The sequence below is a fragment of the Scomber japonicus genome, chromosome 19 (genome assembly GCF_027409825.1).
Source record: "Scomber japonicus isolate fScoJap1 chromosome 19, fScoJap1.pri, whole genome shotgun sequence".
NCBI lineage: Eukaryota > Metazoa > Chordata > Actinopteri > Scombriformes > Scombridae > Scomber > Scomber japonicus.
This window is the reverse complement of record NC_070596.1, coordinates 10,752,385-10,776,110: the sequence shown is the minus strand read 5'-3', so window position 1 is coordinate 10,776,110 and position 23,726 is coordinate 10,752,385. Positions and strand designations below refer to the sequence as shown.

The 23,726-nt window shown below is 38.6% G+C and overlaps 1 protein-coding gene across 1 annotated transcript in view; it reads right to left on the bottom strand.

The window, feature by feature from the left end:
* Positions 1-23,726, bottom strand: part of cntfr (ciliary neurotrophic factor receptor) — a 133,930-nt gene that overhangs the window by 23,945 nt on the left and 86,259 nt on the right. The window contains exons 3-5 of the mRNA XM_053339667.1: positions 9,954-10,071; positions 6,035-6,201; positions 70-233 (exon numbers count right to left, since the gene is read on the bottom strand). Coding sequence (XP_053195642.1) covers positions 70-233; positions 6,035-6,201; positions 9,954-10,071 — 449 coding nt within the window. The remainder of the gene's footprint in view (positions 1-69; positions 234-6,034; positions 6,202-9,953; positions 10,072-23,726) is intronic.

Sequence of the window (23,726 nt, the reverse complement as noted above, 5' to 3'; positions counted from 1 at the left end):
CACTCTATAAGGTTTTGTGAAAATTATGTTTTTATCACACACACATGCACACTTAACAGTGTTACTCACATGTTGCCACTGCTCTCGGATGAGTGGCCGGTATCGAAGGAAGTATTTCAGAGGGAAGTTGTCGATGTCTGGCCAGGTGGCGGGGCTTTGCCAGGATACCTCCAGCCTCCGTGCGTTGTAACGGATCGGGGTTGCCGTCACACGCTCTGGTGGGTCTGGTTTGACTGGGATGGGGGAGAATTAGAACAATCAGTCAAAGGGGCACCCCACTGATTTTACACACTGATCATGGGAAGCGCAGCATGAAAACAGCTTATTTTGCTCTGGAGGTAGATTTCCAAATAACCCTGATGATGTCATCAGGACTAACGTGAGTCAGGCTTGAGACTTAAAACATTTAACTGGAAACTTGATTCATAAACTGGAGGCATTAAGTCACAAAGATGAGGACATTAAACAGGTAAATGTCTGTTTAAAGATGAAATTAAGTTGCATTATCAGAAGTGTAGGATCTTGACTCAATCTAGGGACTAAAGGTCTGGGTATTTTGGCCACAGAACTTTTAAAATAATCTTTGGTGCATTTTATGCCTTTATTAGACTGACAGTAGAAAAAGGACAGGAAATGAGTTACAAGACAGATGTGGAGGGTTATGCCAAAAACAAAGGGGGGGGGGGGGGGGGGGGGGTGCTGCCAGGTCAAAATGCTGACATTGTTAGCAGTTAGTATGTGGTATGCATGCTCACAGGAGGCTACCAGGACACTCCTATGCACAGGTTTTGAGAATCATTTGTGTCCAACATTTATGAAACTACAATACTAAATTGCTGGACTATCACTACACTGCCTCTTGTCTCTGAAGAAGCTCTCTAAGGACCTCTACTACTCCTGCTACTATTATTATTGTAGTATTCACATTCAACATGTACTTTAAAAGTAAGATGAAGGTGACACTAATTTATTAGGGGAAACAAAGCATCTACAAAAACAGAAGCTGACAATGCTTGAATAAGAACTGAAGATAAGTAGAAGATGAAGACATCAGTCCCTGAAGAGAAGGCATTTTATGTTTCTGAATACACGTCCGTTGAGGAAGACAGACAGTCAGAGAGACTGGGAGAATTCAATGCTTTCCAGTAGATATTGAATGACCCAGTCTTTGTTAGATCTCTCCCACTAGGGAAAACACTGGCCTGCAACTTCAGCTACATGAAACCCTTTCTCTACTAGATACACACATGGCATTACAATAGGAAATGGATAGCTGCAATTGCAGTCTGAATGTCTGATAAGATACATACAGATAGCACCCTGAAGTTGAGAGTGATTCAGGCAAAAAACATCCATAACATGCATGTAGAAAGACATGTGAACTGGCACACAAGCAGAGAGAACACAGGAAAATACAGACACAGCTGGGAGGACAGGCATCTCTCAGTATGACCTTCATAGAATGAACGATTAAAAATATGAAAGACATATGGAGATAATGAGAGGTAGATAAAAGCAGACAGACAACTTTCTCCCTTGAGAAGGAGACGTTAATCTCATTGTGACCTTCTTTAAGTAAACATGCAACGAGATGAAATAGAGAAGGGAAGAGAGAGAGAGAGTATGCAGACAAAGTGAAATCAACATGAAGTCAGTGGACACCAGAGACTCTCCTCTTTGCTCATGGGAGCAAAGAGGAGAGTCCAACAGCACATAACAGAATGAAACATGTACAAGTAGAGGAGTAAACATAGAAAACTGCATGGGTGGGGTGTCCCAAAGGATTTTGAAGTATTTTGAGTATTACCTAACACATCCTTATTTAATCTTTTGGCTTATCTGTCTTACCAAAAAGGAGAGAACAAAAAGCTGCTCAACGGTTGTGCTGGTGGCTACAAATATGCAGTAATCAAGCAGTAAAATAAATCTGCAAACATTAAAATCTGCATGTAGAACTCAATGTACCATTATATGCCTGAGTAGATATACTCCAGCTATCTGACTGTAGTGTTTCTAAAACCATTATTATGTGTCATCTAGTCCTTTCATTTAATACATCCAGGTGTGACTGCGTGATGAAAAATATGACATTTTATATCCTGTAGCTTCTATCTTCTCCGTCCTCACATTACACCATATTTCCTTTCAATGCGGACAATGCATCATTTTAGGACAGTTGCCGGATGACAGCATCCAACATTACACTCGAACAAATGGGACAAGACGAGTGTTTCCATCTTACCTAAAAGAATCTTTAAAAAAGGAAAATGTGAGAGAGAGAGAGAGAGAGAGAGAGAGAGAGAGAGAGAGAGAGAGAGAGAGAGAGAGAGAGAGAGAGAGAAGTCATCTATTTTAAAGCAATTACTGCTGTGTGACTGCACCATTAAAGAGACACAACTCCCAGATTTAAGCCTCATTGTTGCAAGTATGCCTGTTCACCTATTAAACACTAGGTGGAAGTGCATAAAAAGTGCAAAAAACAAGAATTTTGTGGGTGTAAAGTAAATCTAAATGTTCTACTATGTCCTAAAATCACAAATCTGCTGTTCAAGTTCTTTAAAGGCTACAAGAGTTGTGCACTCTTTGACCAGGAATAACAATGCTTCACACTATCATATTTTGAAAACTCAGACTTCAGGGACTCATACCAGACCCACAATGAGGATATTTAACTATTGTTCGATGTGGGTACAATAATCTCTTACTTGGAGTGTTTAATTATTTGAAGCAGCTCTGTAGCGTTTGTGCCTCTGGGGTTTAAAACTAAAATGGTTCAACTGGTCTTCAGAAATCAGTTGCTCTCCTTGAGTTTTGTTTTTGTGCATGGTGGTAATTAGTGCATCTCTTGGTAAATATGCTTCTAAACTTCTGCCAGCTCTGGGAGTGATTTATTTTTTTTTTCTCTTTTTTCCCGACCTTGTTTTTATAGAGAGCTGAGCCTACCTTCTCTGCTGGGATAAGCAAAATATAACAACAGACAATATTTTGCTAAACACATCATCTCACATTGCAAATCAGCTTGCCAGTGTGGTCTGGGCCACCAATTTGGTAATGGTGGAGATTAAAAAAAATGAGACAGCCACTGTACTGTAAATTGCATTGGGCTGTTTTCACTAAATATTTTGAGCTGGCTATCATTACATTTCTAATCTAGGTATCCCAAAGAAGGCAATTATGCTGAAAATAAAATGCAATATTTACAGCAAATTACAAATGTCAATAAATACTAAAATCTACTTTTACTGGCTTCTCCTGAGATCTGCCTCACTTCACTCTCTCCCAAAACCTACTACAGATTAACTGCTAATTAAACCTGAACATGATCTCTCCACCTTTGAGTATGAATTGAAAGGATGACAGGTGACAGATGAGTTCATGATGCTATTAAAAAAAGTCACTGTAGATTCATTGACCCTTTAGAAGTATTTTACAATTTAATCACAATGAATGAGTGCGCTCATGTGGGCTAATGTCAGAGATGACAAAAAATACTTTGTTGTAAGCTTCAACGTGTTAACCATAGAAGCCTTTACACTTAGACAAGATAAATTATCGTTTGATCATCTTGGCACTAGAAAGCTTTAAGTTATCATTTGATGAGGCAGGAGCTTCCTTAAGGGTTCTCTTTGTAACTGTACCCACAGAATGCACATGAGAGGACACACACACACACACACACACACACACACACACAGTCTCATCTAATTTCATCCCAGCTTCGGTCGGATGAACAAGGACAGTTGAGAATCGTCTTACTCCCACTCAGAATTCAGAAGTGCACCAGGAAGCATGAAATTGTTTTATTTATTTACGATCTGCCTCATTGTCCCTGAAAATGAATGTGACTTACAACTTAGAATAGCATGAGAAAGACTTTTAACAATGCTGGAACGCAGAGGAGAGAGACCAAGGCTGTGAAAGGGTAAAAAGTATGAAAAAAAACTACAACAAACTAGAAAAGCAAAGAAAAGATAGGAAAAGGGAAGAACTACGTCCACACTTATTTTTATAACGTTGAAAACATATTATAATTCTGCCCTTTCAGCCTGCATTTCCATTATAAAAAAAATCCTTGATCTTTTGTGCACTTCAGCGCTCAGATACATTTGCAAACTTCTGGTCTAATGTTCAAGTTCAAATGGAAAAAAAGAAACAGCTGTGAACTGTCCTTGGTTACATTTTGAAATGTCTGTTGCCTCTGACTGATTTCTCTGATCAGTGACAACAGTTGTGCTATTGCATGGACAGTTATTATGAAACTAAAAGCAAGTAATCATAGAGAGAATTGAAGGCAAAACAGGCAAACTGTCATATCTACCCATGTAATGTTCTAGACTGTGGCAGTAACACACCATTTTATTAGTTTATAGCTTAAATTCCACTAAAAGATTAAAAAATGAAGAAATTATAGCTTCTCAATTCATTTCAAAATATTAGTGTGGATGGTACACATTTGTCACACAAATGGCAGTTTCAAGTTGTTGTAGATGTGGCAGCAGAGGAAAGAAAAAAAATAGGAGGGAAGAGAGTAAAAGCAGTACAAAGTCACAAGAAGGGCATGTGGGAATGAAAGAGAAAGCAGAGGGAAAGAAAAGAGCAGTGGGGTATTTTGCTATCACCAATAGTTGAGGGATATTTCCTCAGCCAAGGCGCTAATCCGGCTAGCATTAGCATTTTCATGAGTCCTGTGTCCGGGGCTTGGCAGAGCATGTCACTGCCTCATTTGGTTACTTATGCACACACACACACACACACACACACACACACACACACACACACACACACACACACAGGCACACACACACACGCTCGCACACACTCTCTTTTTTCAATACCTAACCCTCTCAACCGACACACTCCATACAATCACTCACAGCCCCGTTGGTGTCTGTGTGTGTTTATGCGTCATGCACACCCATATTGCGCTCTAAGCAATACAACAGAGCTGAAGACTGCTGGCAGCACTTCCCTTATCTATCAAAGTACTCCTCATTCCTTCTTTAAAATGAATTTCTCCTCTTCGCTGCTTTCCAGTCTCAGTTGCTTATGAATTCTGCGTAGCCTTCTGCAGCCTAAGTGAAGAAAAACTTTTTTTTCACACTACTTACCACATGGCCATTAAAAAATAGAGAGAGAAGAAACTAACTTTCAAGTTTAATTTCGTACATTAAATGTGACTAAAATGTGTGTACATGGCAGCTGGTGTTTGGGTTATCAGGCACTTTTCAGAGAGAATCCAGACCATTGGTTTGTGACTGTCACATCCCGCCCGAGCCTCAATTAAATACTGTTTGCCGCAGAAAAGGTCCAGAGGTAGCATGTTCATTATCTAGTGCATTTGGTAATGACGAGAGTGCACAGTCAGTGGGTTTCTCGCTAATGGACTATGCTGATGTTTAAATAAAAAAAAGGGCACTCTCCTTTCAGCTGGGTGACATTTATTTGGCCATTGAAATTTCAATTTTCTTTGTCTTTCTGGCTCCAAGCATTGCTGTGTGTGCAGCAAGTCTCCAAAGGGAACCAGAAGTGAATGAAATCAGCCATCTGTGGCCAAACAAATGCATTAATATTGCTCAAGGGTTGGCATCCTCAAAGAGATGCCTTGACACTTTGCATTTTAGTCCAAATTTGTCAGACTGTGTGGGAAAAGGATTATAGATTTGTCCCTGAACTAAGTTAAAAAAAACAACAACAAGGTAAACATGAATGAAAAACCTTAATATTCAGCAGCCTTAATGAGTAATGAAGAAATATTTGTAGAAATTTTAAATTGGGAGTGTATTCCCTTTGAACCCTGTGGGCTCCGGACCCAAATTAAACCAATTCATCCTGAGCAAAACCTCATCAGGAAATAAAGTGTGTTCACCAGGCTCAGCAGTGAAAAGCTTGTAATTTGTTTTGTATCCAAACTCAAATTTTGTCCAAAGTAAATTCATTTGGCCATCTTCTGCCACCATAACAGAATAAAACAGGCAAAGTAATGAAAAATGGATACAGCATAGTCAAACATATCTTGACACAACATTTGCCTTACCTATGTTGGATTCTTCAAAAGAGGTGGTTGCTGAGGCTTTCCCCAAGGCGTTGACTGCTGTCAGGTTCACTGTGTAGGGGTAACTGGAGAAGACCTCAGGAAAACGTACATGACAGCGATTCTTGTGTACCGGATCTTTCTGCACCTCCAGTGAGCGCTGGTTATGTCTAGAGAGAAAAGGAGAAACAAGAAATAAAAGGATCAGATAAAGTGTAACATCAACAAGTTAAAAATAAGATAAGGACAAGTGTGGGACATAACAGAAGATGTGTGTTTTCTGCTTGAAAGAAGCTTCATACAAATTGATGTGGAAATGTACAGAGAATATAGGAAACTGCTATTTATAACTGCCATTTTTTTCTGTTTCCAAGAGACCGAATATTACACCTGAAAGCTGGCACATAACTCTAATTCTGACACTGAAAACTGCTGACGAGTCATCCTGTTTCACAGAACAGGACATCTTAGGTTTGGGACATAGCCAGACATATTTTACTATCTTGCTTTATATTATTTTGTAATTTTTTTTTTAGCTGGCTTCTCTGCAGATATATGCTTTTACAACTTAATTTTACATTTGCTTCGAGGCTAAAATCTGGCATGACTTTAAAGGAAATCATAAAATCATATAATCATAAAATTCTGCCAACTTTTGAGAGGTATTAGTGAATCAGAGTTTCAGATGCCAGCAACAGAGCTTCCAAGGACATGTTACAGTTCTCACCTGGATGTGATGAAAGGTTTGTATCAAATACCCAACATGGGTCAAAAGTGACCTGGGCGAATCTTTGCATGTTAAGCATTTTATTATTCAATATTTAACTGAAGATTTAATGAATTCCTCAACTATCACTACCCCATAAATGAACAACATGGGCCAAAAATGACCAGAATGTATTCTCACCTTAATTTGATAGGAACCATTGATTTGTTTACATATTTGTATTTAGGAAGACATTTTATTGACCTCTCCTCAATGTCACAGTTTCACCTGTTTACAAGGTTGCCTTACACCTCAGAATATTGTTGTGTTTTTGCTACCTAGCTGCTGACCTATGGTGCTTTTGCTAGTAAAGTGAGAGAGAGAGATACTGTTGATCTGTTGTATTCTGTACATAAGTGAATGTAAGGTAAAATATAACCAACATAGAATACAATTGTTTGAACATATGACTGTAGGTCCATTTGAAAACACTGAATTGTGTTTTGTTCCTTTCTAACATCGTTGACATGCAATCTTGCCACTTTGAGGTAATCTTGGTGCCAAGACTGCTGAAAAGTGACTTCAACTTAAACAAGACATTGTATGCTCTTGGCAGAATATTTGAGCTGCTGTATTAATAATTTAAAACTTTTTCTGTTCTATCCATGAACACATTTCCACTGAGGAAAACTCTCCACCTGATTACTAAACTATCATGACAGGGGTCAAGTTCTGAAATGTAGTGGAGTGGATGTATAAAGCATTGAATGAAAATACTCAAAGTTTTACAACACTTGATTAAATGTACTTAGCTACTTTTCACCACTGATAATGTATTCTTTCAGATCTCAAACCATATCCAAAAATATGAAAATACCAAAGGTGTGCTGGGAACACCCCAGGCACTGCACTGGGCATATTTGACTGTGATCTGCATTACTAGGTTCTGCTAGGTTGTTGTTTTTGACCCGTGTTGGGTATTAAGTGAATATAAATATGTTGAATATGTTATGTGCATTGGAGGGTTGAGAAGAATGTAGAACTGGGACACGATGGGATGTAAAATCGCTGCTAATTGCTGCTCTGCTCTCGTTAAGACACTGACCACTGTTTCCTCTATTGTCCTCTTCATCTATGCATCTCCCTGTCCCACTCCTCATTATCATTCAAACATAATAATATTGGTATTGCAACATTAATGAAGGCAGTGTACACCTGCTGGGGAGTGAGCTGTGGGACTGTGATCTGGGAATATCAAAGAGAACATGATGGAGATAGACTACTACAGCGCTTTTCACAACCTTTATTCGAGAACGTGGCGTTTTCAGTTTGAAAGCATGAGTTATTGATTTCATGTTTAGATTTTGTAATTCTTTTCCTCAAAACCTTGCCCTTGCACTCAAATAACTCCTACTTGCATGCACATTTGTTCTGCTCAAACTAGTACTCAGATATTGTTGCTTGCACAGATTTCCTGCTCTATCTTCAGTCCTTCTTCTTGCACTCAGGGTGCTTGTTTCTTGGGTGAAAGGTCTGCTCTTGGATTTTTTGAGTACTCCCAGCCAGTAGAAGGGCAGGTGTAGTGTTGACCAGTGAAATATTTTCTGCATTGTGTTCCTGTGTTCGCTTTACTTCTTAGAGCATCCTGGACAGGCATTTACTCTTTAACTGGGTTCATCAATCCCCACCCTCCAGGGCTTTTTCTCTTACTTAGTAGGGGCTATGTGAAGGTTATGTGAGGGTAGGGTCTCACATATTTTGAGTAAGTTGCACCTACTGTTGAAACATGCCTGGTTGTCGAGGAGAGTTAGCAAGGAGTGATGAACTACAGAGTGACACCCAATTGATTGGATTTTTCATGCCTCTTTATTACAAATAAATGATCTTTTTCAACATTCATTTTCAGTTTAAATGTTTCTGCTAAACTTTCTAAAGGTAGTGTTTGTGTCTTTCATCTGCTTTGCATTTAAATTACATTACACAGGAGCTTGGGTTTAGAAGTTTTCCATCATAGACTAATATGTGAAACAGCAATGTAAAAGCAGTGGGTGCAGTGATGTTTAAATTGACTTGCTGGAAGCTTAAAAGTAGTTTTGTTTAAAAGAAACATGCTTCCCTTAAAATCTCGAAATTTTTGGCTTAAAATAGTAAAAATACACATATGATACCAAAGTTGAATGTCTCATTAATGATTCACAAAAATCTGAGTGAAAATAAACGTTCATAATTATTAGAAAACCTGGTGAATTTTGCTGCTGAGACATCATGTGTTGATTTCACACTGGTCACCGGCTAACTGTAGCTAACGGCTGAGTTTCCATGGTGCTTAGCCACACTTCTAACTCACTAAGCCTCGACTCCAACATGGTAATAACACATTTATTACACATACTGTTATCAATAATTGAGGCAGAGGAATAGCTAAACATAAGACTTACCGAGTAAGAGAGAGCAGGAGAGTGAGAGGAGAGAGTAACGCCATCGCTAACTGCTAAGCTAAAGTAACTAGCAGATTTGAAAAGCATATAAATAACTGTGGGATTAGTAAGAACGTTATTAAAAGAAGGAGATAGCTAAGAGTGTTTGAGCAGAACAGTGTATGTTTTAATGTACAATGGGCAATTAGCAGCATTAATGAGGAATAAAGCAAAATGAACTAGGCTGAATTGTAGAAAATCTGCCAATGACACAGAAACTCTGGCAACCGGAAATGAGACAATATGCTTACTGCAGCATGTTACATTGGTTATGAGTGGTTCATGGAATTTATTGTGTAGTTTTCTTATTAGATAACACCCCATTCAAACCCAGTATCAGGTAAGTTTACAAAAACTTACATGACACTATTTCAAATTTGGATTGAAACTAATTTCCAATACTTTTTGGATGCTTCTGTCGTCTACACAAGACCTTAAATTAAATGGTGAGAAAACTATTGTGGATTTGGATGTTAAGTGGATTTTGAAAATGCATTTTTCTGGCTTAATAATTTGTTCCACATTCAAAAAGGCATTTTTAATACACCATTTTCCTGTTTTTTCCCCCCTTATCCTTGGTGTCAGACTCTGTAGTTTGTTTATTGTTGAATTGTTTGTCCTCCAAACCACAACCGTCCTTCGCAAATGAGAAAAAAATTATTCAGTTTTAACATTTATTCCTACTGATAACTGTACGTTTGTGTCTTGCACCAACACAAAACAAAACAAATGTACTTACTGAACGTCCACTTCAAAGGTGGTGGGGATGTACGTCGGGTGTGTCTGGTGCCAGCTGCAGTAGAAGCCTTTGGGATAGGTGTTGGATCGACAGGTGATTGTGGGATCTCGGGGAGGAACTACGCATAGAAAAGAAAGCAAGTGAGAAAGGTAGGTTAACTTCTTTTAAAAAAGGCAGTAAACAGGGGAAAATACCAAGAACAAGGGTGACACTGAAAAAAAGATACATAGATATGAGAAAGATCAACATATCAAAATAACACACATTATATTAATCAAATGCAAAACAGCTGCGCATAATTATACTGTATATTTCTTTGTTTAATAATTCATTCTTAATCAAGTATTTTATTAAAGTTGCTGCTGAAATGAAGATGTGTTTGTTTAGTTGTGATTGCCTTTGGATTGTTTTTTTTTACCACAGATAAATTAAAATTGGGTTCATGGTTGGGTAGGTGGGGGGAAGGAGGGTAATTAAAATCTCTAACAACTTATTTTACACTTTTTTAGTACATTTTCTATAAACCTCAAGTTCAACCAGGTTCAATCCAGTGTCCACGACCTGTTCATCCATTGTCTGTTATTTGTATTTAATGATGACAGTGATACATGTTGTGCCTCAGGTGAACATTTTGAAATAATCAGAATTCAAAATAACAAATGATGTGCTTTGTTTCCCCAAGAAAGCTATCCAATCTGACCTAATCGAATTTAAATGATTAAAAATCATGAAAATGAATAGAGCAGAAGCTGATAGAGAATTGAGATTGGACAGAGAAGAGGAGGGGGAAAAAGTTTAGCTTAGGCAAGATTAAAGAAAGGAAGGATACTGGAGTGGTAGAGCAAAAAAAGAATAAAGAGCTTGGCTAGAAAAAGTGATGTTACACCAACTCTGGCCTCCTCTAAGATTAGGGTCTTTTCTTCACAGTTAGTCAACCGCTCACTCGTCAACCACTCCCTCTTTCTCCTCACAGCTTTTAACCCTTTTACCCGTGTTATCTCTAATATGTGTGATATACAGCATATGTACAGTGTGGCATCACTAAATAAATTCCTGTTATTTTACTAAATAAGAATAAATTGCAACTTCTGATGTTTATGTTTCCCCATTCAACTTTAGCTTTTTGTCTAAATAGCAGCTTTTTCATCTCATATAGTGCTGCAGTATAGGATAGGTCCAGTATATCGCTATGACAATATAAGGGGCTGACATTATTGAATACTGGACATCAGCCAGTTGGTGATATATACTCCTGATGATAACCTCTGCATTCATTTTTTTCCCCTTTTTAGTCAGTAATGTACACCAAGTGTTGAATAGGTGGGATGGGTTAACCTGCTTTTAAGAGCCACCAACCCATTCAGTGCAGACATGGGAAAAACTGCATGAGTTGCTTAGTAGAGCAGGATGTTGCTCCCCTGTGGGGAAAAGTGATAGCTCAGATTGTTATTGTAGAACAGGGCTTCCAGGGTGTGGTCAGATAAAAAGGTAATAATTACACCCAACAATGTTACAAAGACTGGTCTGCCCTTATTTATATTTCAAATAACTTTTTCAGCTATCGGCAGTGCTTTGATAACTGTAGTAGTTTAACTCAAGGGACAGTGGGGATTTCCAAAGAGAATAGTATTGTTTCAGCATCACTTGGTTTAGAATAAAAGTGAGCACATAAGTTTTCTATTCACGTTGCAAAATACATGATTACTTGCAATAAATAACCATAAGCACTGATTTTGGATATTTGTTTTAGTGTTGCTAAGTGAGAACAGAGGTTTTTCTGATATCCTGAAGAAGAATCAAGAGAAGAAGTCAATCAATGCAAGAAGTTTGATACAGGAAATAATGGATAAAGTAGAGGAAACAGTGGAAGTGGAAAGGCACTCACTCAGAAGAGACGGAGGTACAAAAAGCAGATTTCACTGCTATTTTATTCTGCATTGTAACCTCTATTGGTGTTCTGACAGCAGAGCTCCCAAAAAAAACCACACCTCTCATGAGAATACTAAATACATTTTTCACATGATGAATTCTCTAGATGAATTTGAAGTAACAATTTTGGAATCATTCCTCTGTAATTTTGTTATTTAATTAATAAGTACGTTTTTTTCTTCTGTCTCTGTTAACTTATTTGCTGATACTTCCCTCTTGGGTAAAGTCTCTTTGACGTTTAAATGGAGTAATGCTTTTTTTATAAGCTCAAGATGTCTCATTGGAGATTAATTTACAATAAAACATTTTAGATACTGTAGCAGCAATCTCTAACATGATTTGATAATTAGTAATTATCATATCACAACATCTGTGTACCATCCTTTATGAACGTCTCCCTCAAGATGTTTGCATACTGGGTCAAACACACACGCAGTCACACACACACATGCCCACAAGCACAAGGTAGACTTGATTGGCTGGTGTGAGGTCATTTCACTGTCACACACAATCAGCTGTGTTTAAACGGTCGCCACAGCAACTAATTATCCTGTCAATAACTTCAATGATGTGGTGCTGGGGACGACATCCAATCGCACTCAATTAATCGCAGAGACTAATTGGGGCCATCTCGATCAATTGGCACCTCATCTGAGAGCTTCAGTCAAAGTCAGGAGCACAAACATAACACACATACTCACATTCATTGACACACACACACACACATATTCTTTGTGGAATTAGGTATAATCCATCAAACCAGCTTGTTAAAAAATTGGAGAATTTACAAATTTAACAACAACTAAAGATCAAGGTGTTGGAGAGGCAGGAGAAGGCAGTGATGGGAAGGTTAACATGTATTTTAAAACAAAGGGCTGGAGAGGGAATACGGTGGTGAATAGGTCGAGCATGAGTGTGTGCTCATGCCAGCCATGTTTGGAGTGGTTTATTTGAACTCTGGAGGGTTTGCTCTTTTAATTTAGTTCATTTTGCCGGGCGTGAGTCATGTCAATCAAGCCACCTCTGAGACGACTGAAAGGGCAGTTCTTAGGGCCTCTCCGGGGGGACTGAGGCGCCGTTTGTTATGAGGGAGAACGTGATGTGAGCCATCAATACTAAATGACCCCAGAACTCTAGGGTTTATGTGTACAAGGAGACAGATGTGGACACCTAAATGTCAGCTGTTCATTGTAGATTGACAGGCAAGGACACATTTTTAAAAAAAGGACTAATGCTAATATAGGTTACTAAAACTTTGTTAAAGTTACTTTTATTTCCATGTGATTTATGTTTATGAGCCCCAGTTTGTTTGGAAAGCATCTGTTTGAACATTAGACTGTACAGGAACCAAAATGAACTAAAGCTGTGACCATCTTTCTTTTTTATTTGCTTCAATGCAGTTCTGATTTTATTCAAGCCAGATTTTCTTAAAGGCAGATGCCACTCAATCACACTTACTTAATCACAGAGACTAATTTAGCTGCAATTTTGGTGGTTAGTGCCTGGTTTAAACATAAATGAACTTAATACCAAGACACATAAACTAAAGATTTCCAAAATTATTCACAGCAAATAAAATGAGTTGATGGAAATGCCAGGGGACAGAAAAAGGCTCCGTATTAAAATAGCAGAGGGAGGGTGATGAAAGAGGAAGAAAGGATTGACATGAGATGCGCAGAGGAAAAGAGAAAATATCTGAAAGGAGTACGGCACATGCAGGAAAGATGGAGAGGAGATGAGAATAGACAACCTTCTTTTGTCAAATTAATAATGAATACTTATTACTAATTACTAATGTGACCTTAAAATAAATGTCAGATTCACAACATGTATGAGTGCACGATAAGACATCAAACACTATCATGCATCTGTATGCATCAAATGAAAATAGCGAGAAACTGAAAAGATAATGCAAAAAAACAGAGAACAAAGATGATATGAATATTAAAGGAAATAACACAATCATTTAAATGAATATGACATTGTGCATGTTGTTCTTTTTATGTGGACCCACCAGTGAGATATTACCTGAGTCAGTGGCAGAACAGGACAGCGCTCATGCATAATTGTTATTTGAATTAGTGCGCTTTCATCATCTGGTTTTGAATTGCTAAACACTGAATGTGATTTTGGAGATGCTCTTTGTTGGCCTCATGAAACACACACCTGCATGTGCACACGTTTGCACATGCAGTGGTTAGTAAGGTTACTTTTAAATGGTAATGGGTCACAGACTCAACTTATTGTAGACTGTGGCTCATAAATCATAATGAGGCTCACCAAAAAGAGAAAGAATAAAAGACTTTCTGTTGAGAAGACAGAAGCATGTTAATTTTGTGTTTGAGTCTCTGTAGGCTTCACCTCTACTTTTACCTGTAACCTGGCTTTATTGCAAACCTTTCATTTTGCCATGTGCACTCAGCAACTACATCTTTCTCTGTGTTTTCAATTTTTATGCAACGTATGCTACTCTTATCTTTCTTTGTCATGCTTTTTGTGATTTTCTGTTTTTATTATACTGTTATGATGTCATATGTCTATGTTAAACATAACACAACCAAAACTTGAGGTGAATGTTTTCAAAAATACCAGAGGTCAAAAGCTAGGGCTTCAGCCTGCTCTCAACACTCCAACACCTCTACTACTTTCTCAACTGATGATGTCATATTGTTCACACATGCTCACAAACAGCAGTCTGTTCTGCAGCCTTTGTTTCTATGGTTGTTGCCACAGTTCCACGTGTTCTTCATATTGTCCACTTGCATATTTTGAATCACATTCGGAGCTAAAGCGGTTTCAGACAGACGCTGAGTATGTGAACTGTAAATCATGCAACGATATTCCATTAGAGCCTGAGTATATAAATATAGACCTGGAAATGTGCATGATATGTCCCATTTCAGTTACAGTGAAATAGCAAAAACCTTGTACAGCATCTGTTGTAACATATTTTTAAGTGAAGGATTTCCTTTGCCATAATGACATTGAGTCTCTGGAGAATCACAGCAAGTTTTAAAGAAGACTCCACATTTCCCTCATCATCGGGTGTTAAAGAAAAGGTTTTATATCCCATTTGATTCATTTATGTGTTCATATTCAATGTTTTAGAGTAGTACTTTTTTCACAAATAATTGACTTATAAAAAGAGATACTGTAGCAACATATATGATAAGAACATTATGATAACAGCTACTGGAGCCAACTAGACCACCAGAACAAACCTCAATTTCAAATCCATTAGATTACATGATCAAAAGTCCTGATGTAGTTAGTCTTGGAGCACTGTGGCAGCTATTCTATTTGTTCTTAATAGATAATTGATGAAAGTAGCTAACAGCTTGTTTACAGTTCTCTCTCTTTTTCTATGAAAGGGAAAAGGTTAAAATATATGTTAAAAAAAGAAGGGCTGGAGAGGGAATATGGTCAACAATAGGGTGAGTATACACACACACACACACACACACACACACACACACGGAGAAATGTGATGAGGAACAATGACATCCAGTGGCCTGGTTGCTAGGCTGCAGACGCTGTAGTATTTGCTATTTAGTTGTGTTAGCAGCCTCCCTGTTGCTTTGTGTGAGTGTATGCGTGTGTTCATATGCATCCCTATGTGTGTGTGTGTGTGTGTGTGTGTGTGTGTGTGTGTGTGTGTGTGTGTGTGTGTGTGTGTGCACATTCATGTCTTTCAGTGCTTGTGTGCGTTGGTAGTGGATTCTCTTGCTATGACAACAAAAATGAATGCCATTCCTTCCCTTGTTGCAATTTCTCCATTCAGTCATTCTTTCATATAAAAAAATTAAATAAAATCTCTTATGATCTTCAAATATTTCTGGAGTCTCTTTGGCATCCACAAAAAACACTAAACTAAACCTTCCTGGGTCAATATGTCTATTAATGTTGTCCTTGATTCAGTTTTTACTTTCATGGAATCAATTTCAACAAAAAATAATATTTGCTGAATACAGATAAGTGCCAGACAAACCAAACCAAAGATCTGCCAATAACAAACCAACCCATCGATCTATTTACCCATCTATCTATTTACGTAAAATACATCTATCTATCATGCACATCCCTACCAGTTTAAAATAAAGTTTGTCCTATTAGAAATCCTATTGGGAATATCAGGATCCTCTTGGAGTCTATGCCGCTCCGAATGGCATAACTCGTTTAGGCATATGGCTTTGGTCCCTGCTTGACTCGGCCTGCCAACGCTGGGCTCGCTGCATTTTAGATTAGCTTAGTCATGCGTCATGGGAGAAACAGGAATGTAAATAAAAACTGTAGGACAAAGTCATAGAAAGAGAGACAGAGACGCTGTGGTGCCTTTTTGTCCAGACCAGCTGTCGTGGCTAACGGTAATGAAATTGTGGTGTAATATTTTTATCCGGCGCTCTGAAGATATCCTGCAGTGTGTATGCACATTTGAGTGTGTGTGTGTGTGTGTGACAGTATGCCATTAAATTGTGTGTACTGTAATGTGGATATGTCATTTTTACATAACACACATAATTGAAAATACATGCATTTGTGGGTATTAAGCTATGTGTTGTCCATCCAGGATGTGCACTTGAATGTCTTTTTAAGAAATGGTTTATATATATCTTTGCTGAGTTATGAAAAGTATATTACTAGAGTGCCTTTAACCCATTTAACTTACAGTTTCCTGTCTTTGTTTTAGCTTTGCTTTAAATTTGCTTAAAACATTTTGGATCAATAAATTTTAATTGAAATGTGGTCAAAAAAACCCAAACTAATAAAAAACAGAGATATCACAAACTGTAAAAAGAAAGAGCAACTGTGTGTGTGTGTGTGTGTGTGTGTGTGTGTGTGTGTGTGTGTGTGTTTCTTATGTGTGTATCAGTGAGTGGGTGGGTGTGCCCTTTATTGCAATTCTATTTGATTATACAGAACACACACACACACACACACACACACACACACACACACACACACACACACACGCGCGCGCGCACGCATACAACATTGCACAAAACGATGATGCCCTGGCATTCAAGGAATGTCTCCGGGCCAATTGGAAACAGCCGTGTGTAAGAGATGAATGAATGAAAGGAGGATGAATACCTTATGAGAGCATCAGGAGTTGATAAGTTAGACAAAGGGAGACAAAGGTGGAGAGAAGAGCAGCAAGTGTGACTTAAAAGCAGAAACTGGTGTATGTAGGGTGATAAAAAGAGGTTAGATTAGATAGATTGTCTGCTAAACTATGCTTTCCTATTCCTAAGAATCATGGCCAAGCTGTAATAAACCAGAATTACCCTTTAAAAGGACTGACGAAAGGTAAAAATGAAAGATGTTGACAGGTTTCCATTGACCTCAGAAGCTCTGGAGGTCAGACGCAGGAAGACGACCATTATACCTGGACACTTAGATTACCTCCCGGCATGTGTCTCACTCTCTCACACACACACACACACACACACACATGCACCCACTTAGCCAGCTGACATCACAAATCTTGCTCAAAGCTTGGAAATAACAGGTCATGTTTCACAGGAAATAAAACAAGAGTCTCAAGCAGCTTCACACGTATAAACTAAATCTCACCTCAAGCGCTGATGGCCAAATTGTTTGGGCATTTCAACTGCTCCCTTACTCACACAAAAAAACCCTCTCTGATGGCAAAGGGTGCTATGAGATGACCAATAGACCACAGACTCACTCTATAAGACACTCAATACTTTTTTTGCATGTATAAATTGCAGATTATATATATTTTTTTTAAGATGATAAGAATGGGAAGCTTTCAATCCCAAAAAGTGCTTAGCCAGTAATCATTACATAAGGTTGATGGTTTATTGAATTCTCTCCTTTCTGTGCTGTTCAGTCATCATCATCATCATCATCATCATCATATGGATTATGACTTTGGGCAAAGAAATATATCGCCATGTAAAATTATTAGTGTTTTATTCCTATTTGGATGTGATTTGGTCATGAGTGTGCCTAAGTTGTCTCAGACCTCTGCAGAAACTATTGTAGTAGCACCACATCAAGAAGCTTATGGAAGGCCAGGCATTCCTTTCATGCTACTTCATTCTTACCATATTTCATTATTATTTATCTTGACAGCACAGTAAAGATTGCCAGGAAAGTTGGGAAACAGTGCAGTGCCACTCATGAGTGATTTGTTCATTTAAAAGTAATCTTCTTAGAGAAACTGGGATTTTAACTTTTCAAGCTGTGACCTCACATGCCTGGACCCTTCGCCACACATTTCGATTCTGCATTACTGCGACAAGAAAGGACGGACGAAAGCAGTGAAGTAAAGTCCTTTGAGTTTTTCCCCGATACATAACTGATTACAGAGGAGAAATTATTCTTTTCACTTTAAGGATCAGATGGTCTTGCACTCTTTAAAGCAGGGCCTGGTTAAGGATTAATTGCTTTTGTCAGGGACACTGCAGCAGGTCAAACACACAAGTCTGGGACAGTGTCACACTTAAGTTATCTAAAAGGGCTCTCAAAAACTAAGGTATCAACAGTCATCATCTTTCTTTTTTGAAGTTGGAGATGGAGGGCAGACCAATTATTTCCCTCTGCTCTTCCCTTGCCGTCTATCTGGCCAACTCATCACCCACTTTTTTTGTGTCAGGAGTGGGTCAAATGATCAGCACTTTCTACATAGCCCTTTACTACACTTTCCACTTAAAGAAAGCTGGAGATAAAGTATGCAGTGATAGTTAACACTTGGAGAAAGTTGTCGACAAAGAGAAGGAATAAGGAGGAAAGCTATTGAAGTTGACATAATGAAACTAGAAATGGCCATTCCATCAAAGAAAATCCTGCCAGTATCACTGAGTTACTGAGTTGGCGGCGTTTTACTGTGCAAAATTGAAATTTGAATGTGTTAAAGCTAGGTTGTGTTGAGTCTCTACTTTCACCAAGAGGTAAAGCGCCATGCCACCATGGCAATAACAGCTTTAGGCTCTGTCACAGCCGTGACAATTGCTTCTTAGCTGCAGTGTCCATGATGGTGAAATGAGTGACAAGCTGGGATTGACCAATCAGAAGTGTCAGTCTGCCAAATGCACAAACTGCCATCACTCACATAGAGAGAAAGAGAGATCAGACAGGCAGGTAACAACTGAATTCCCAACATCGGAATCGACACAGCTGACTCCTTTAAATTTAGCTGTCACACTCAAAGCTAGACATTAAGACAGACAGACAGAGAGAGAGAGAGACAGACAGAGAGAAATCAAAAGTGTCTGTCCTGTAAAGCTTGAGGCCATCATTGTGAATTCAGCCAGCTGCTTTGTGCAGGAGCGCTATGTGCTGTCTTTTTATATATACCATGTTCTCTTTATGGAGTTATGAAAGGTGTCACATTACTGTGGACGCACAAAGGCTCATTCTGCACAGTCTGAAACCCTTAGATATACACACACATACTGATAGAGAAAGGGCAAACAGGCAGCTGCACACACACTGTGACTGCCTGAAAGAGAGAAAGCAGAATAGAGCACACACACAATGATAAAAAAGAGGGACAGTGTTTTAGCAGTTCTGTACACCTTGGGGCAACAGCGGTGATGCTAGGTAATACTGTAATGTTATTCTAATGGAATGTTTTTACAGAGACTTAAAGCTACATGGTTTCTATCAGGACCTCCACACACCAGCTGTGCACTAGCCGATCTAACCCAGGCCTCCTGTCAGCCAAGCTGGAAGATCTCAGCTCTTGGCAACATCAGTGAACTGACTACAAAACCATGAGACCGTCACCTCAGCAGGATCCACAAGAAATGGCTAATAGAATATCAGTTTTGTTTGTATAATGACAGAGATGGGTGACAATTCAAATTAAATTTAGGTTTGGCATTTTTGGTGGAAATACTGGTTCCACAGGCTGAACCTGTGAAAGGGGAAGCTGAAGATTTAGCCTGAGGCTGGTACGACCATTATCTTTCCACAGATTGTTGCCTAAAGTAGGGGGGGCAAGCAAGTAGTAATTATAATCTATTGAAATGCATGGTATCATATCATGATGTTATGATTATATAAGACTTGGCTTTACACATTAATGAATCCAAGCAAACTGCAATTAAAATCAAAAACTAACTTAGTAATTGTAGGTTGTGTGTCATACATTTCTAGGGTAGTGTGAAGAATAACAGTGGAAAAAAAGTCCATACTGTATGAATCAATTAAAACATGTAAACAAAATAATATAATTGTGAAAGGTAGGTTGTGATTGGGTTAGAATCACCTGTGCAAGGCAGCAAACTAGAGAAAAGAAATCAAAGTACCGGATAACTAACTACTACTACTACTACTACTACTAACTAAGCTCCCCAACACTGGCTAATTCTACTCATCTTGTATCTGAATTATACAGTACCATAGCTCATGTTAATAGACATGTTAATAGCATGTCTTGACATTGAAGAGTCATTCTAAATTACATGTTGTAAGGGAATTATAATTCATTCAGCCCCTGTACTGTTTATACAGTGCCAACATTTGATGTGACCTTTTTCCTCCACCGTTGTTAAATTCACTTCAGCCCAGAGTAGAATGACCTGGTCACTGTGCATCACAGATGATGATTTATTGGTTGTCAACAAGAGCAAGCTTCACAGGGAGGAAATGATAGTGTGAAGAATAAAGGATGCAGTAGTACACAGCAATGTGTCCTTCTGTAAGATTCCAAAGCAGATAGTGTAATCATAAAATGTCTCGATATTTCAAGTCCTGGAGGCCAAAGTGGGCAAGGGGGAGAGGCTAAATTGAAGCAATAAGACAAGAAGGACTCGGCCAACATGGTTCAGTGAAGGAGCAAACAGTGATCTCATTCCTTCAGCAGCATTTTGGCACTGACGCAACCACAACAGGATGCTCTTATCGCACCTATCCTCATTCCTTTGAGTCATGTTTAGATTCAGCAGCAAAGAAACACAAACACTTAAGCTGATGCCTTGAGTTTTGAGTAGATGAAGTGATGCATACTTTTTCCTAGAACACTTATTCCCCTTCTTTTATTCCCCTCCTACTTGAGCCAACTCCAACCCCTGGAGTAAATTTTGGGAAAAATAAATGAGAAAAAAATGAGGAGCTATCTGATCATAACAAACCAGCATAAAACATAAATATTAAATATGAGGGTTTTTTTTCCTTCTTCCCTGAATGATTTATAATAACTTTATTGAATCACCAAGTTCACTTATTACTGCCCTTCCCTTCTCATGACCCTTTAAAGTGAAGTTCACTGGAGACGCCCTAGGCAATGGTTGCAAATATCCACAAATAACAGGTTAAAAAAGAAGAAGAAAAAATATAATTTGTGTAATTGATGCATGGTTTTATCCTTTTTTATTTTTATTTTTGCTGTGTATATCACATGAAGATCAATAGTTTCTCTCTTACAGAATACGAAAGAAAGGCTAGAGGCAGGGGAGAGTACACTGTGTATCTTCTCTTTCTTTCGGGCTCTTTATGTGTCCTCTTTTTATATGTTTTTCTCTTGTTTTTTCTCTTAATGATCCTTTCTCATCACTCCCCTTCTCTTTCCCTTTCACTTCCTCCCACCCTGTTTATTTTTTTGGGTGGTGGTTGGTTAAAATTACAATTATCAACAACCCTCTCCCTGAACTATCCTGATCTATCATTAGTTAATGAAAAGTAACTTTTTAGCACTGGGCAGCTCAACTATATTCAAATCAGTTTATTATAACAGATGATGCAGTTGTAATTAAGTCTTGGTCAAGATAGTCTTTAGTGCTTACTCTCTACGGGGAGATTTTTAATCGAGGGCATCAGCCCTGAGTAGCAGCATGATAAGCCCCCCCCCCCCCCCCCGCCCCCCCCCCAACCCATGGAGTCTAGACACTGATGGTGGTGGCTGATGACTTCTGCTGAGACAGATATGTGATGAAGTGATGACACTGATGAATGTGCAAAGTCTAGGCGGTGGTGGGGAAGTGGAGGGGAGCACATAATAGCAGCATGAACACATTAAAAGCCGAGAGATAAACATATTTAAAAAGACAGCAGCGAGATGATAGGCTCACAATGGAGGTGTGTAGCTGTGCTATTGGATAGATGTGAACAGCTGATGTGAACAGCTGATAGCTCAATTGACAGCCTCAGACAATGACAGGAAGGGAAATTATGAGGGAGCGTGCGTGAGAGCTGTGAATGGCAGGCTAAAATGAGAGATATAAATACAGGCCTATGTAAAAGATAGTTATCCAGACTGAACTTTTGCTAAAGCCCTGTTACAGGGCTCGACAACCTGTCATTATATTTTATCAGCCAAGCTGTTTTTAATGGTGTTGGACTGGTGTTGAACTGGTGGATCATGTCTGGATGCATGAGAGTGTGTCATCTTGAAAACATTCCAGTTTTCTTTGCAGAAATGTCTATTCGGTCCAGGTATTCTTTTTTACAGAGAAAAATCTGCTTACATGTGGGAATAAAACCATTAAGAGAGAGAGGAGAGCAGACGGTAAGGGAGGGAGACGGGGCGGGGGGTTGAGGGGAGGGGGTCAGAGATTAAAAGCAAAGAACAGAGCAAAAAAGAAAAAAGAAAGAAAGAAAGAAAGAAAGCGAGTGGGCAAGAGAAAGAAAAAGAGGATAAATGACACTCATTGTTCCTTCCTCTTGCTGTCAGTTCTCAGTAATGCTAATCATTAGGCTAATCTGACAGGATGGTACACACACACTCACACACACACACACACACACACACCATGTCCCCTACCCCCCCGTGTTGCATTCCAGTGCCCAGTGTCAATGAGAGGGAACCACCACATTACATGGCTGTTTGTTCTCTTTGTATGCTTGCCTGCAATGCTATTAGAACCAGGGACTGTGTGTGTGTGTGTGTGTGTGTGTGTGTGTTTGTGTTTGTGTCTGTATATTTGTACCAAGTATTGTTTTGTTTTTTTAATAGATGATTAATTTATACAAATAGTAAATATATAATGATGACATCAGTGTTAAAACGTATTTTTGAGAAGAATCCCAACTTCTCATCATTCCAACTTTTCCTGACTTTGTCAATCAATTTGTCACCAATGACGTCATATCATATCATATCATTATTTGTTTCTGTTTTCATTAGTGCATTTAAAAAACAACAAATGTATTGGTGTCCTGAGGGACCGCGGTGAAGAACACCTGAAGTGAATTCACCCTGTGCAGTTTTTTGACAGTTGCATTAGTAATCATATATAATCATCATAAAGAAACAGGTTAAGATTTTGCTGTAATAGCTGTTTCTTACAGTAGTTTATTCTTGGGGTTCCCAGGGACCCCAGTCAGCCATCCCTGTATGTTATATGTTGGTAGGATGAGGGTTAAAAAACACTATATTTTTGCCAAGTTTAATGACAGCATGTTTTTTGTTACCATGCAAACAACAGCTGCAGTTACTCTATCATGAGAATTTGATTAAAAGCAGACTGAAATCAAACATATTGCTCCACTTCTGGCTTTGTTTTAATGAAGGAAGTTCCTAGATTTGAAACATATTTCATTCTGAGATTTACTGTCATACCACTTCTGACAGTGGATCATAGATAAATCAGATTTGTACATGTACGGTTTGTTAACAAAAATGATCTAGTAATTTGAATCATATTAATTCATGCTCCTTTTCCTGGAATGTGGGTAGGTTACACTCTGGCCTTGAAGGGGTGCTCTTGATGCACTGAGCTTGGAAAGGAAAGAATTAGGGACTTTTGCCATGGTGCTACAAAGCTTAGGCTCAGTGTATTTCCTGTATCATGGTTTTATTAACTGAGAACGTGTTCTTCAAGATTTATTCTGTGTGTGTGTGTGTGTGTGTGTGTGTGTGTGTGTACATTTGAG